Below are 16567 nucleotides of genomic sequence, written 5' to 3'. Positions count from 1 at the left end.
ACAGATTTATTACTAGTATGATACACCATATGAGGTACCTAGTTTATTTAAAAATCTATTTTACCCAGTCCTTATAAAAAAAAAAAACTGTCATAACACTAAAAATGGAATGAAATGTGAGTAAATTAATTTTGATAATTGATAATGCATTAAAAAAATGTGCCTCGTATGGGGTGCATCATATTGAATTGGCCCCTTGAAAGAAAGTCTTGCAAAGACCCTTTCATGCAATCTGCTTTTTGGTCCTACCAAACTTATATATATACATGTATCAGCCTAAATCCTAAACCTCATGAGTAGTTAAAAACAATTTCTTTTGTATATAAATCAGTCAAATTACAAATTTTGATGACTTTGTTTTTTTTTTATAACAAGACTTAAACTTCATTTTCTATTTTTGACTTATTTTGTCTTTATAATAATAATAATTGACATTTATATAGGGCTTTATCAATCTATGACTGCTCAAAGTGCTTCACAATTGTTACCCGGTCACTGGATTCATAGCATTTCAAGCAGCCTGTTAGGCGCACACTTGCTAAACCAACCACAATGATGTTTATTTCCACCGGTACCCAATTAACACCTGAGTGAGAGTGGCAAAGTGTGGATTGACACCTTGCCAAAGGACGCTAGGCCATGGTGGGATTTGAACACACGACCCTCTGATTAAAAGGCGAGTCAGAACCGCTACACCACGGCAATTTATCTAGCTGTCGTTGGTACATATATTACTCAGTACCTTACCCACACACCACCCCACCTCTTTCTTACCATACTTCTTGTGTGCTTGCCTCTCCCCTTCTCTCTCTGTTTCTCCCTTTAAAAAAAAGATCTTTCACTTTCTTCATTTTCCCCATTGTCCATATTTTTACTCTTTGGCATTCTGATACTTTCATTTGTTTCTTCTCCATTCCTCCCTTTCCCTCCCTCTACTTCTGTCATTCTTCTTTATCTCTCTACCCCCTCTAACCTTCTCCCCTATCTCTAAAAAAATCAAATCAAATCTGCTAATAATAATAGGCATTTATATAGCGCCATCTATCTAGAAATATTCTATTCCGAGGCGCATTATTATCATTACCCTGGCTTTAGCTCGAGCTGCCTTTCAGCGCTCAGGCATTCAAGGAATTCATCCTGCCGGGTACCCATTCACCTCACCTGGGTTAATTGCAGCACAATATAGATACATTTCTTGCTGAAGGAAATTACACCATGGCTGGGATATGCTACAAGGGATATGTAAGCTAGACTTCTCACATTTACAATAATTTCATATCATACAGGGCAAATCCACACAGTATATACGTCCAACCGACTATGTGGGATCTTCCTGAAGAATCTCTGTTTTTTTCTATTCACATGAAAAGTTTTAATGCTATCCAATTCATAATTGCTTCAGCAATTTGTAAGGTGAAGAAAGAACAGAGAAATATGTGGATCAGACTAAAACGGGATTAATCATTTCATGGAATTGCCTAACTGTACCTCTATTGAACAATTAATCATCAACCATTCATTTCCACTTAACACAAACCATCTACACAACACATAAGAGAATTGCTCTTCAAAAGGAATTTTTTGCCTCCATGCTTTTCCATGATTTATTGCAATTATATGAAACAGTTTGTGATACATTTGAACAAATTCTCCATTTTGCACATAAAACATATCTATGTCAGCATTAAGAAAGGAAGAAACAGTTTATCAATAAAACAAAATTTATTTTTTTAAATCAAATTCATACCCAGAGGAAAACTCAATTATTTGTATTAAAACTGTATTAATAATAAGGGAGTGTGTACTTATAAAGTGGACGCACTATAACTGGTCATGCATGGTTTTCAAAAGTCAAATAAGCCCTACGTGTATTGTCACATTATATTGCTTTAAAATGGATACTAGCTTGTGGTTGTCGCCCAGAAGATGCATTTATGATGCTGTATTGTCAGTCATGCTGACTGACAATTGTATTAAATTCCAAGCATCTGATTGACATCTATCCAAGATGTCACTCTTTACAACCTCTCGGGACCATGGACACCTGGGCCCTGTCTTAAAAAGAGTTGCGATTGATCCAATCAATCACAACTATGGAAATCCAGCAACGTCAACATCTAAAGTGCATGTTTGTTCAAATTATTTTCTACATATGCTGCAAATTCATACATTCAATGTTTTTTTTTTGGTGTAGAAAATTCTGTGTACTTCTCTTTTGTTTCCAAAATCACTGTGTAAATTTCTAGTAAATTATGACATTGATGGATTTCTGTAAGTTGAGGTTGATCGGATCAATCAGAACTCTTTTTACAATGATGCCCAGGGCTCCGTCTTACAAAGAGTTGCGGTTGATTCAATCAACCACAACTATGGAACATCAACATCTGAAATGCATGATGTTCAATTTTTTTTCTAAATATGATGTATATATTCATACATCCATGGTATTCTTGAAAATTCAGTGTGCTTCTTTTTGTTTACAAAGGAAATTTTTCAAATTTCTTGTAGAAAATAGTATGACAATACTGGATTTCATAGAATTGTGATCGGATCAATCATAACACCTTGTAAGACGGGGCACAGGTATGTGTTTCATACAGCTGTTTGTAATGTTATGCACATGTAAAGTTATGCATGACTTTATAAATGAGTGGAAAATCTTCTTCGGTGCTAAATCATATAGTACCTAAAAGGTCACCATTCAAGTGTAAAGTCATTTGTAACTTAAACAACTAAAACCCACCTGTTGATTTAGGATGAATTCTAGTTAGAATATGCAAATGACACAAGTACAGTGCAGACTTTAGTGTGCATTTATAGCTTTGTATGCCAATATCCCACAGCCACCATGGACAGCACGCACAAACCCAAGACCTTAATTTGAGATACAGTTTTGAATTACAATAATAATATGCATTTATATAGCGCTATCTATCGAAAAATAATCTACTGGTATTCTGAGGTGCACTATTATCATTATCCCGTCATTTAATGATTTAAGGGATAGAGCAACGTCGATCTAGCGCAGCACGATTGCTGCTAAGCCCATGATCAATTGGGCAAAATAAATTTTTCGGAGTATTCATATTCCAGATATCTACTTCGAACAATAAATTATGGATTTTCAAATATTTAAACTTTTTAGCTTGAGCTACTGTTTCTTCGCTGTGCATTCAAGGAAGAAATCCTACCGAGTACCCATTCAACTTCACCTGGGTTGAGTGCAGCACAATGTGGATCAATTTCCTGGATCCTCAATACCCAGCATGCAACATTCTGATAAAGAAGCTTTGTTATACCCACTAGCAAAATGAATAATTTTTGCCTTTTCACTACAGCATTCATATAATATATGCAAATAAACAAAATGCTTTGGTATGCTTCCAAGCATACATGTTTTTCAATATAAAATGAATGACCAAAATTCAATATATATTTTTGATTGGTCTATTTGGATTCAATTACGTTGGAGTGACTGTAACATTATTGGGGAAGCATGAAGCTTCAGAGGCAATTCTCTTGAAGATGTCCTTAAGGAAGCTGCTCATGATACTGGCTGGTAAATACAGGGGGATATTTTCGCAAGTTTTCAGCACTAAAAAAGACGTTATTATCCAACAGTTCGCATAGCAACAGTCAGACACGAGGTACCATTTTATGAAAGTTATCAGTACTATCATTCTTGGCACGTGTCTCTCAGCCAATCAACGACCTCAAACTCAGTCAGCACTGACGGTTGCCAGTAGACAGGTGTTAATAAAGTGTTCAGAGGCATTCCTCAGGTCTCTGATTCTCTCATCATCCGCAAGGTCTAACTACAGAGGTGGGTGCAACATGGCTCAGATAACATCCAGGCTTTCAGCTATCTTTGACTGGGACTGCAGTCTCTGGCTCTCTTTCTGCCCTTCTGGTCCAAGATGGCTCAGGACTTTATGATAAGCTTGTCTACAAATATTGAGAATATTAATTACATACAAAAAACATTGGTTAGTTGGATTAGGGATGACTGGAGTTTCACAAATCTTAGATATATATATATTTTTTTTTAGATATATCTCACAGATCCTTGAGGCTCTTTTGAATTTTGAAACATTGATTCTCTATATATATTGAAAGGTGATATTATAGTAATGGTAAAAAAAATGAATTTTATTCTGAACTCCACTTTTTGATGAAAACTCTGGTCTAGATATGTGGTTCAGACCTTGGCTATGGTCCCTGATATGGGTCACATCACAAGCATATTCTTATTCATATCATTCATAACTGACTAGGAAATAAACTTTAACCATGAGCAAAGAACACAAAATACATAAAATACAATATAACTCCAGGTTTTACTATTTTAGCTCCCATAATTTAAATGCAGATGTAGTACCATGTACTAAGATAATCTGGACATCAGAATATTGACCAGTCATTTATTCATTCAAATTTCAATTTTTATATTATCATCCTATGCAGACTGAGCTAAATACACAATATTGATTTACGGCCTATATGTATCCCTTCAACGTAGCTCTTTTGTATTTTGTTTTCAGAAATCAAATACTGATAAATGTCAATAGTATAAAACACATCTTAGACCCACAATGTATATGATCACAAGGATGAGGACACATATATAATCAAATGATTTCTATTACATGAACTCATACCGATGGAAATGCATTATAAACTAATACAAGATTACCTGAGTACAGTATCTACTCCAACTGCTCTGCGATGTTCACATTCCTCAATCAGTCTCGTAGCATCGGGTATGAGGCGAATCATTAGCTTTGGATGCAAGACAGCGAGGGACTCCAGCCGTCCCAACGATGCCTTACGATGATGATGAATGTGACGTGACAAAAAGCTTCTCACAACACTCACCAGCTCCACTCTAACAAAAAAAGAAGGAATTTCCCTCCTTAATGGGTTTGTTTTGAACAAATGAGACCATTTCCAGTGCAGTATCTGAGTACCGTTCGTAAAAAGTCCATTCATTACACACTCTTAACTGGCAACGTCATGAAAACAAAATCATTGTTCCAATTTGGCACATTTTTGTGAAAATTTTTTTTATTCGTTACAACTCTGTAAATATATCCATATATATCCATATATATCCATATTTGAGTATGAAAATAAATGGGAAATCAACAACTATTCCCAGTATGAGGAGCAAAAGCAGATTAACCTATATCCACTGTATAAAAGCCGTGTATATGTACCTTCTTAAATAGCTAGAGAAGCTCAAGTTCTATGTGTTAATGTATCATGCGATGCCCTTTGGCTGCTTAGTCGTATCAAATTAAATTCATTTAGCTCACAGAAAACTCAATTCAACCCAAAAGACTGCTTCTCGGCAAGTCTGTGTCAAATACTGGCCATATTATTGATAAATTACCCCAGAAACTGCCTTTGGTCAGTAAAGATAAGAAAAAAAGTCATTTGAATATAAAATCAACAATAAGAATGAAGCATTAGAAATATAACAAAATTATATGCATAGACCTTCAGATGACTGTAGGCTTAATTAAACCTTTCCATAAAAGAAAAAGCAGAGGATACAAATGCTGATGACTTGGCAATGTCTCCAAACCTGAAAAAAAATTGTATTTAAACAAAATTTCAACCAAATGAAATATGATTGTGCCTTTTTATTTAGTTTTTAAATTAATTAAAAAAAAAACTCACTCAAGTTCTGGTGGGGTATCAACCTTGCATGCGTTCATCATCTGGGTCAGAATCTGTGACATTTGACCTTTGACCGATGTTGACTCACAAAGCAACATGAAGTCCAATACAGCACCAAGCAGGACAACTGTGTCCCTAAAGTAAAACAAATAATGAGAATTTGTGAAGCAAGATCAACTAATGAATCACATAAACACACATGGATCATAAATCAACAGAACAACATTTGAAGAAAAAAAGATATTTTCAAAATTCAAACAGCTCATTGTTGGTCTGACCTGCTATAACCCTTTTGTTCAAAATTAATGGCTTTGGGGTTCTTTGCAGAAAGGGTAAGCACACAATTGGATCTCTAACTAATGGGAAGTACACATGTGTTTAACACTGTTATTACAGATGGTCAGCTAGAACGAAGATACATACCACTTTCCCTTTGTGAGCTCACTGATAATTGGCTAATGGTGTCACTGCTGAAGGGAGATCTTGGGCTCATTTAAAGGGGTTGGCTTAATTAATAGCACAATGAAAAATATTCTTGCAAAATTATCTAAAACTCTATAAAACACATTTTGATACTTAAAAAGCGACATAAATGAATTAAATACCTGGTTATTTGTGCCATGCTTGTATTCCTCTGTAAGAGCTCAAGCTCTATAAAACATATTTTGATACTTAAAAAGTGACATAAATAAATTAAATACCTGGTTATTTGTGCCATGCTTGTAGTCCTCTGTAAGAGCTCCTGAATAAAGGCAATAGCTTGGGAAGTGTGTGGACCTACTTGCTGTGGATTGCCAGATAAGAACCTATCCTTGAATTCACTCAGCATATACCTCCGCAGTGTGCTGTCAGAGAAAGATAGATTTACATGATGAGAAAAGGATTGCAAAGATTTTAACAGATTCTTGAATTGTGGGAAACCTATGACCGGTGGTAGAGGGTCCGGTTCATGAATAGAAAGGAGGTCGTTGGTTGGATCAACAGCTAAGTCATCCCAAAGACTAGACAACTGAGATATTCTGCCGATAGCCAGGCACTTGACATATGAGAACGGAGCAGGCTTAATCATGACTTGTTTCCATGACATTTGCTCCACTCTAAATTTCACACACTAATGGAATAACGAACTTCAACCCTGGATTCAACACTCTACCCTATCTTAAACAATTAAAATTAACACAAACCCCAATTGCAAGCCTAACCCTACCCTATACCTTAGACCAAATAAAGCCCGAAGCAAATGTGTCTCCAATAACTTAATATGAGATGCAGGGCCTGCTGCGAGAAAAATTCACAAGAACTTGAGAGACTATCCTGGGTATGTAAGAATTGATATTATTATTATTACCATTAGTATCTACATTTGTTTTCCCACCAACCTTATTCACTTTATAAATTCCCTTTTTGACAAGTACAGCAACTGCCTAATTACATGTACATATATCTATTTGTAGTGCATTCAGATATGAAAGTGTTTCTTCTTTTAATATTTCATAGATTGACTTTATAGACAGAATCATATCAAATGTTTGTCACATACAGTGGTTCCATTTCATTCATTAAGTTCCCTTCTACCATTGTTTATTCTTTTCATGTCAATTGATGTAAATCACTCTAACATTTGTCAATCATTTTCTGAAATTAATGCACATAATAATACATGGAATAGGTGCACTGCAAGAAAATCAGTAAAGTATACTGCAAAGAGAAGAACTACCAACCTGTCTTTTGAATCCACATGACCTCTGAATGTGTTACTCAATGCTCTCTGTAAAACAAAAAGCACAACCATCACAATCATCCAAGTAGGAAATAACACAAGGGAATGCACAATTTTGTCCTCAATGCACCCCAAAATACTCCATAGAATCCACTAATCCTAGCTGTTTGGAACAACCATTGACAGTCACCAACAAAAATTTACTACAACAATTTTGAAATATTATTTTTCTTCAACAATTAACGATTTGTATTAGATATACCAAAAAGATCAAAAATATAAGTTCATTTAAATCCTAATATTATCATTTTCATTGTTTGGTATATTACACAATGTGCTATTTAAAAGTAGCCCCCTGGATAAAAAGTTTCAATAGCCTTTACATCAAATAATTACTTCATATCTGGTTATCATAACCATAGTTTTCAAGTTCTGACTAGTAAATAAGCAACTTTTTGAAATTTTTGTAACAACAAAATAGCCTAAGAATAAAGCAAAAAAGTTGACTCAAAGTACTTTATACCAAGTCATCATCACCATAAAAAAAATCCATAAATTTGGCGTTGACATAGATTTAAGTAAAACTTAAATTATCCCTTAAAATTCACATATTTTTGGTAAATCTAACATATTACTGCGATTATCACATCACGGTCTGGGGAAGAATGCTAGCATAAAGTTATCAACAAGACTATGTGTTAAATAAAATGTTGGTGTTAAAACAAAATTGTTCGAAATTTATGCATGACTGATGACTGACATTTTTTGTGTTTTTATTAGAATCCCTGGTTTGTGATATGCACAGTAGATATTTTTTTATAAACTGACTGGCTTACCAAAAGAGGATGAAGTCCTTCACCAAATCCAGATGAAGAAAGTTTCTAAAACAAATTAAACAATATTTGGTTTGAGTTATAAACAAATGGATGCCACATTAGTCAACCCCATAGTATATTGAGTGCATATATTGTAAGAAGAAATACACAATGAGGCAGGTATTTGCCATTTCTCACTTTCATTATTTCGCTCAAGATTTTACAATACAGAGCACATTTCTCAAACATACATAAACCTATGAAACTCCCCCTTTCCCATTACAGACGGTGCACGTGTTTCTTTCCTGGGTCTGTGGACCTGCACGGTTGCAGTCTAAACCAAGACAAAGGTACCTTGTGCACATAGTTCCTAATATCCCACTCTATCATGTGCATCGCTAGTATGCTAGAAAATTGAAATATTCTTCACTTCATATACAGTTGTGCTGAAATGTTAGTGAACTCCACCACAAAATGCACTCCTTCATGCTGAGTGTTGAATGCAGACAACAATACAACAATGTTCAGGCGAGCCCAGAGAAACAAACTTTATTGAATTTACTATTTCTTCACCTGACTTCACAATATCAAATCTAATATATGGCAAAACTTGAACACTTCAAATGTGTTCATTTTCTAATGGGCTTCACTAACTTTTGAGCACCACTGTAACAAAGTACAAATGGAATACTGTACATCCAATATCTGCACAGCTCTGGTGAGTGTTTCATAAAGCTGTACGCAAGTTAAGAGCGACTTTAAGAACGACTGGTGATCCTTTCTAGTGGCAAATGGTATATTCATTGGCGATGGTTTAACGCAAATGAACGGTTCACCAGTTATTCTTAAAGTCCCTCTTAACTTACAAACAGCTTTATGAAACGGCCCCGAATGTGCTACAATTTAACTATGCAGAGTTAAGTTAATACTTAGCATATACATGTAAGCAAGTTGGGGCAGTAGCCAAATATCTGTTGTTACGCTTTTAAGTGATGCATCTGATGCAGAGACTACAAAGAAGGTGCTTTAGTAGTTTTTTGTTCTTTTCATCGATTCTGTGCAGGTTTTTTGTATGCAAAACTGCCACAGGACATCATTGATAAGAAAACAACTACTAAAGCAAGAAGACAGTCAGCCACTGTTTGTAGTCTCCCTGCATCAGACACATCACTGGTATAAGATAATAGTGCTGTATGATTGTTGTGTGAAAGTATAACTAAAAAATATTCTAATGCTTGAGCTGCGTAGAATTCAGTTCCCCTTTAACTGACAGAGCATAGCATGTTAAGTGCACCTTTAAATCAAATGCAAGTCTTAAATGGGTGATTTCAAGTACAGCGTTGACCTTTTTGTGTTGGTGTTAGGTCAATTTTACACGATTATAACACCAAGCGTAAAATCAAGACAGTCCTTACAAGTCACTCACTAGCTATTGAGATGTCAATAACGTGATCTGGAACAGTTTTACAAACTCTAAATAAGTTTTGGAGCTAGGGGAAGCAATCTAAATTTCAACATCAACACCAACACCAACACCAAGGCCAACACCCGACTTGAAATCACCCAATGTGTACATGTACTTCCGATAATAACATTAGTTCAAGTAGTATCTGATTCTTGAAGTTGCCTTTAATTGCACCTCTTTCTGAAACAGGCCCTTGTAAGCCTTTCAATAAGAAGAAAGAAGAGTAAAGACATCTGGAACTCACCACTTTGTATCTGATGAAGTAATGACACATAATTTCTTTCAGCTTTCTTTGAATGTAAGAATCTCTTGAAACATCATGGAGACCGATTCCTTCTACAAACTGAAAACAAGAACAAAAATAAGAGTCAAAATTCACATCAAAAGGAGAGATACATGTAGTATTTAAGTAAGATTCATATGACCCCCACAAAAAAAATTCTACCAAGAATCATGTTCTGCTATATTTTCAAATTACAATTGCATTTAAGAATTGCCAGGTGTTCCTAATAAGGTACTCTGAAAATGGATGTACACTCTGACATGTTCTTGTGCCAGAATCATAATTGCAGAAAGCATCTCCACCTCCCCCTCCTATTACCACCACCGCCACCACCACCACCGCCACCACGCCACCATCACCATCACCGCCGCCACCACCACCACCACTACTGTTGTACAATGCCTGCTTACCTTGTTGTATGCAAACAAAGTAGGCAAATGTACTGTTGCACGGCTTCGGAGATGACGTCACAATATGATTCAATTCATTGCACTTGGTAAACAAATTCAGATGCAAAATGCGAAGAGTCTACTGGCTAAACGCACTGATGCCGCAGATATGATGTGCACATGAATGATTATGCTTTTTGCTTTCAATAATTCTTTCCTCATTTTAATAGATAAACAAAGAAAAATTTGATGATTTGGGGCATTTTCACTAACTTTTGAGGTGTTGTACAATTCAAATAGCAAATATTCTTCTTTATGCAATGGTATGACACTTTGTATTTGGTTAATTAAATAAAGAGACACTCTAATCAACTCAACCACAATTTCGTTGAAAAGAGCATATTTCTTTTACCTCATGCCAAATCTTGCACCATCATACTCATGCCTATTCGCTAATTGTAAACTAGTAGTAGTAGTACCACTATAGCCACCACCACCACTAATAATATTACTACCACTTCCACCACCATCGAAACCACTGCTGCTACTAATACTACTACTACTTCAACTACTACTACTACTACTATTACTACTACTACTACTACTACTACTACTACTACTACTACTACTACTACTACTACTACTACTACTACTACTACTACTACTACTACTACTACTATTACTACTTCTACTACTACTACTGCTACTTCTACTTCTACTACTTCTACTACTACTACTTCTACTACTACTACTGCTACTACTACTTCTATTACTACTACTACTACTACTACTACTACTACTACTACTACTACTACTACTACTACTACTACTACTACTACTACTACTACTACTACTGCTACTTCTACTTCTACTACTACTACTACTTCTACTACTACTACTTCTACTACTATTACTACTACTACTACTACTTCTACTACTACTACTACTACTACTACTACTACTACTACTACTACTACTACTACCACCGCCACTTCCACTACCACTACTACTACATGTACTACTATCGCCACCACAACTACTACTACTTCTACTCATCCTATCCTTGTTATACCCTTACCAGATGCAGTGTTTCCCTGATGGCTGTGTGTTGGTTTGCTGGAAGTGGTTTCTTCAGGTTGAACACACCAGGGAATAGGATAAGCTCAGTCAGTAAACCAGGCAACTGGGACTGCGATGATCCCTGCAGTAAAATATAGACAATGTAAGTTTTAAGATAAATTGAACAATGTCTTTCTGACTATACTTCAAAGCATCCTTGGAATGTTTTGTTTAACATTTCCAAATCAAGGGAAATATGGAAAGCCACTTTGTCAATTATAAATCACAGGAAATATTGAAAACCATTTTCTCAGCCACAAATCACTGGAAATATGGTACCCCAATTTTTCAGATCACATATTGAAGTTGTAATATATACAGATTTCTGATTTAAATCCGCTCTGGTAAAACATATTTTAATACACAGCACTCGTTTGCCATTAAAACAACAAGAATTTTTTGTTTACATATTACATTAGACTTTGATCATAATTAAGGAAACATTCTTGGTGTGCATTTTAGCACTTCAATTCTGAGTCATTCCTTAAGACATGCTGAAGACTACAGCTTCCTGAAACATGGAAACATCTTTAGCTGTGGCTTTTGAGAACTGAACTTCCCCTATCTATTCACCTTTGACCTCTCACTCTCGCACACACACACACACACACACACCAAGTCATGACTAACCTGTGAATAGAGAACATTGCCACAGTACTTGACTGCATGACCCACAACAACATACATCCGATTCATCTCCTCTATTGACCTTTGACCTCTGACCTGACTTCTAACCAGTGCCACTAAGTCACCCAAGTACTGCAGGGCTGTACTTCGTCGTTTCAATTTCTCTTGGTACGTCTGTGTGAATAAAAAAAAAATCATTAAAAATACTGATGCCAGTTTTAACACTCCATATGTATACTTTATAAGGAATAGGAAAGTGAAAAGAAGATGAACATTTTTTTCTAATTCAACCCATAAATTAGTAGCTTCTTTTTATCTTGAATGCTAAAATTTTTAAGATAATATATTTTTTGCTTCATCCTCATATATGTGATCTTTGGATGATTGAGCAAAATCATTAATACATATGAGAAATGAAATAGGGCCAAGGAGAGAACCATATGGCACTCCACATGTAATAAGGAATTGAATAGAAGATGACATTTTTTTCCAATGCAACCAAAGAGGCCTTTTTGAAGCTTCTTTTATTTATCCTCAATGCTCAAATTCTTTAAGATATGTTTTTTCTTTGCTTCATCCTGACATATGTAATATTTAAAACACGAACCGAGTTAACTCAGTCTTAAGATCTACTGTTTACCTGCGCTGATGAGGAATATTTTCCAAGGATGTAGAAGAACCTGAAAACCGGTGGCTGGCTTGCGTCCATCATGCTTTCATCTACTCCCTGTCAATAAAGATGATAAACCATGAAAAGAATAGCATCTTATTTACATGTACCTAGAACAGCCACTTCAGTGATAGTACACATAAGATGATAAAAATTAAAATATATTTGCAGCTTATAATACAACATCAACATCAAGAATAATGAGTCTTAAATTTTTACTCTGAAGAATCTATTTTATTTTATTTCAGAAAAAACAATTAATTTCTCAGAGGAAGAATTCATAATGATGGAAGAATACAACTTCCATGTACCATAATGATATCAAAATTATGTTGATCCTACTATGACTACAGAGCTGCCTTTTAGTGGGAATTTACTGAAGAAAGGGAGATTTTTCTTGACTACACACTAATGAAAGAAATCAATGAATGAATCAGGACGATGTTGCAAATCTGCAGTTTTTCGCCTGAAAAAACCAGTCAATTTTCTGAGAGTGTCCCTGACAAAAGGGGAGACTTGACAGTCCTTCAAAAATTTATGGAACGTGGAATTACATAAAATTGAATCGAGTGGCATACCATACTCTTCGATATGCTGACCACTTGTGGGAGCTTCATCACAAGGCGTCCAAGCTCCTGCATCTGATCCGATGCTCCTGGTAGCTGGATGGAGGCATGGATCCATGCCCGTACCAGGAGACAATCCAGGGAGCCGGCTCCTGCTGGGGGATCAAGGGTCTCCAGGAAGGCTTGGTTAGGGAGAAGGTGGCACAGGTATCGGGTCCGGATGCTGCAAAAGAACCGTGTATGTAGGTGGTTTCAATTTTGTTTTTGACCAAATAATATCTTAACATTCCAAATAAAGTCAACACCCACACACTTATTACATTCACGGTTTCTATTGTGTGTATGATTGCGTGTTGTCAGACATTAATTTCAATTTTGTTTTTGACCAAATAATATCTTAACATTCCAAATAAAGTCAACACCCACACACTTATTACATTCACGGTTTCTATTGTGTGTATGATTGTGTTTTGTCAGACATTAATAAGATATGATTATCAATGTCTGGGACCAACATTTAATGTTACCATCCTAAAGACGTGACCAGGGCTATTATCTCAAATCTCTGCAATGTTTGATTTGATTTTTTTTTTTTTTTGCTGCGCTATCAATTCCTCACACAAATAGAATTACCAACTTCAACCCTGGGTTTAACACTATACCATATCCTAAACCTAGCATAAAACCCTATTGCAACACTAAGCCTAACCCTGTATCCCAGACAGCGAATGTCCTGTCACTGTTACATTGAGCTAACACTTTAAAAATAAGTTTTCCAAATTATTCACTGAAATATAGCTGGTAACTGACATGAGGTGAGGGATAAATCATACCTTGGATTAACCTTGTTGGTTTGTAAACCAAAATACTGGAAGAGACTCCACACCGGGGTCTCAGGTCCACATCCTGATGGTCTAGAAAAAAAAACACACAAAAAAAAACAATATATTTACTAATCATGACGTTGGATTTATCAATGGTCAAATTTGGTATTATTCAGGGTTCCCACAGAAATTTTGAAAACAGATTTCCATGACTAAATTGCTGCTTTCTATGACATCCCGGGAGTTATGTACAATTTGGGACGTCAGAAACCTGGAAAACAGTGAAATCATGGATACCAATTGTAATAGCAGAGTATGACCACAGAGTATGAGAGTTGCATGACAAACTGGAAAGCTGCCATAGCCGAGGGGTAAATGCAATTCCATGACTTTTCACAAATTTTACAAATTCCCTGTCCATTCAATGACTGTGGGAACCCTGATTGCACTTTTCAAATAATGTCAAATATCCACAGATTTTTTAAAAACATTGGAAAGTCATGCTGTCATGAAAAATCCACAAATACATCAGGAGTTTTCTGGAAATAAAACATAAATCCTGCCTCATGATCACCAATATTATTCTCCTGAAATTACAATATTCTTTGCACTGATCAAATTGAAGGTACAAACACATATTTCATCTGCTAAGTGTAGCACGTCGCAACTTCATAACATCCACTGATACCAAATTCTGTGCAAAAGGCATACTAGTGCAGCGAATGATAAGTGTATTTGATATGCCAAATGGGAATCCACTGTGCACCAACCCCATGGGCTCGGCTGGCTTCATGCTGAGTATGCTCGCTAAGTCCAAATCCCTGAAAGATTTTGCTGCATTGTCTCCCGCCTTTTTTCTTTGAAGTCTTGAGCAACTTTGGAGGCCAAATTTGTGATGATCAGATACATGGTTCAAGTTTCGACATGATCTGAGAGACCCCTCCCTGACTTCATACACTACCAAGATTGCCGGGCCTAGTTAGGGTATAGATTCTTATTAACTTACATATCAGCTGCAAGAAGAGTGAATCCGGCAGCTACATCAGCAAGCTGTGAGGGCGGGGTCAGAGTGGTAGAATGCTGCTTCACGAATGGATAGATGTGACTCCATAGGGCATCCGACATTACTATAGTAATCATATCAATTAACAAAACCAATAAGTTCATCTAGTAATAAAATGATTTGACCACTATTACACCAACTATAAACTGATCAGGAATCTAATTGAAGTGACTTGACTGAATTGAGTTGAATGAATCATCAAACAAGAGGAAAATTGTGTATTTTCAGTTTTTTTCAAATGTACAAAATACAGAACAGAAAGCGATTTATTGAACAAATCAGTAAAGCAATAAATTATCAACCATCAGCTTGATCAATTTGTTCTGACTCACTATTCAATCAATCCTATATTTTATCACTTATTTAAAGGTCAAGTCCACCTCAGAAAAATGTTGATTTGAATCAATAGAGAAAAATCAGACAAGCACAATGCTGAAGATTTCATCAAAATCGGATGTAAAATAAGAAAGTTATGACATTTCAAAGTTTCGCTTATTTTTAACAAAATAGTTATATGAATGAGCCAGTTACATCCAAATGAGAGAGTTGATGATGTCACTCACTCACTATTTCTTTTGTTTTTTATTGTTTGATTTATACAATATTTCAATTTTTACGAATTTGATGATTAGGACCTCCTTGCCTGAAGCACAAAATGTTAAAATAATGGAATGCCACGTGTTCAGGGAGGAATGAAACTTCATTTCATATGACAATGACGAGAAAATAAAAATATTTCATATTTCAAACAATAAAAAACAAAAGAAATAGTGAGTGAATGACATCATCGACTCTCTCATTTGGATGTAGCTGGCTCGTTCATATAACTGTTTTTGTGAAATGAAGCGAAATTTTGAAATGTCATAACTTTCTTATTTTACATCCGATTTTGATGAAATTTTTAGTGTTATTCTTGTTGAATTTTTCTCTTTTTATTCAAATCAAGTTTTTGTTGGGGTGGACTTGTCCTTCAATTTATCTATTGATTAATCAAATGATGCATATTTAATACCTTATAAATAAAAGGATGAATAAATGAGTAAATCAATCAAATCAATCAATTGATAAAGCAATCTATGTATCTATTGATCAATCAATGTCCTTTAACTAACTACAAATAGCTGAATTCCACTTACTTTGCATGAGTAGTGAATTTGGGAACACAAATCATTCCAGAAGAAACAAAATATTTCATTTTATTGAATATTCTCACCTTTGTATTTTGTCATCAGTGGACCTGATGTTTTATCATTTGCTGCTTGGTTGGTAAGCTGTTTATAAAGGCTTCTGAAAAATCAAATTCAAATTACAATGTATATTGTAGAATTAGCATTTTTTAAAGCT

At 35.4% G+C, this 16567-nt stretch overlaps 1 protein-coding gene across 1 annotated transcript in view; it reads right to left on the bottom strand.

The window, feature by feature from the left end:
• Positions 1 to 3333: 3333 nt before the first annotated feature.
• Positions 3334 to 16567, bottom strand: part of LOC121413006 (protein MMS22-like) — a gene marked incomplete at its 5' end in the record, with an annotated part of 55704 nt that continues 42470 nt past the window's right edge. The window contains 14 exons of the mRNA XM_041605768.1: positions 3334 to 3945; positions 4694 to 4885; positions 5683 to 5817; positions 6384 to 6527; positions 7404 to 7450; positions 8239 to 8283; positions 9927 to 10025; positions 11433 to 11555; positions 12104 to 12274; positions 12741 to 12827; positions 13349 to 13559; positions 14170 to 14250; positions 15167 to 15287; positions 16437 to 16510. Of these exons, the coding sequence (XP_041461702.1) occupies positions 3840 to 3945; positions 4694 to 4885; positions 5683 to 5817; positions 6384 to 6527; positions 7404 to 7450; positions 8239 to 8283; positions 9927 to 10025; positions 11433 to 11555; positions 12104 to 12274; positions 12741 to 12827; positions 13349 to 13559; positions 14170 to 14250; positions 15167 to 15287; positions 16437 to 16510 (1636 nt within the window). The remainder of the gene's footprint in view (positions 3946 to 4693; positions 4886 to 5682; positions 5818 to 6383; positions 6528 to 7403; positions 7451 to 8238; positions 8284 to 9926; positions 10026 to 11432; positions 11556 to 12103; positions 12275 to 12740; positions 12828 to 13348; positions 13560 to 14169; positions 14251 to 15166; positions 15288 to 16436; positions 16511 to 16567) is intronic.

Source organism: Lytechinus variegatus, chromosome 4 (genome assembly GCF_018143015.1).
Source record: "Lytechinus variegatus isolate NC3 chromosome 4, Lvar_3.0, whole genome shotgun sequence".
Lineage (NCBI taxonomy): Eukaryota > Metazoa > Echinodermata > Echinoidea > Temnopleuroida > Toxopneustidae > Lytechinus > Lytechinus variegatus.
Note: the sequence above shows the minus strand (reverse complement) of the source record. Positions and strands in the feature narration are given on the sequence as shown.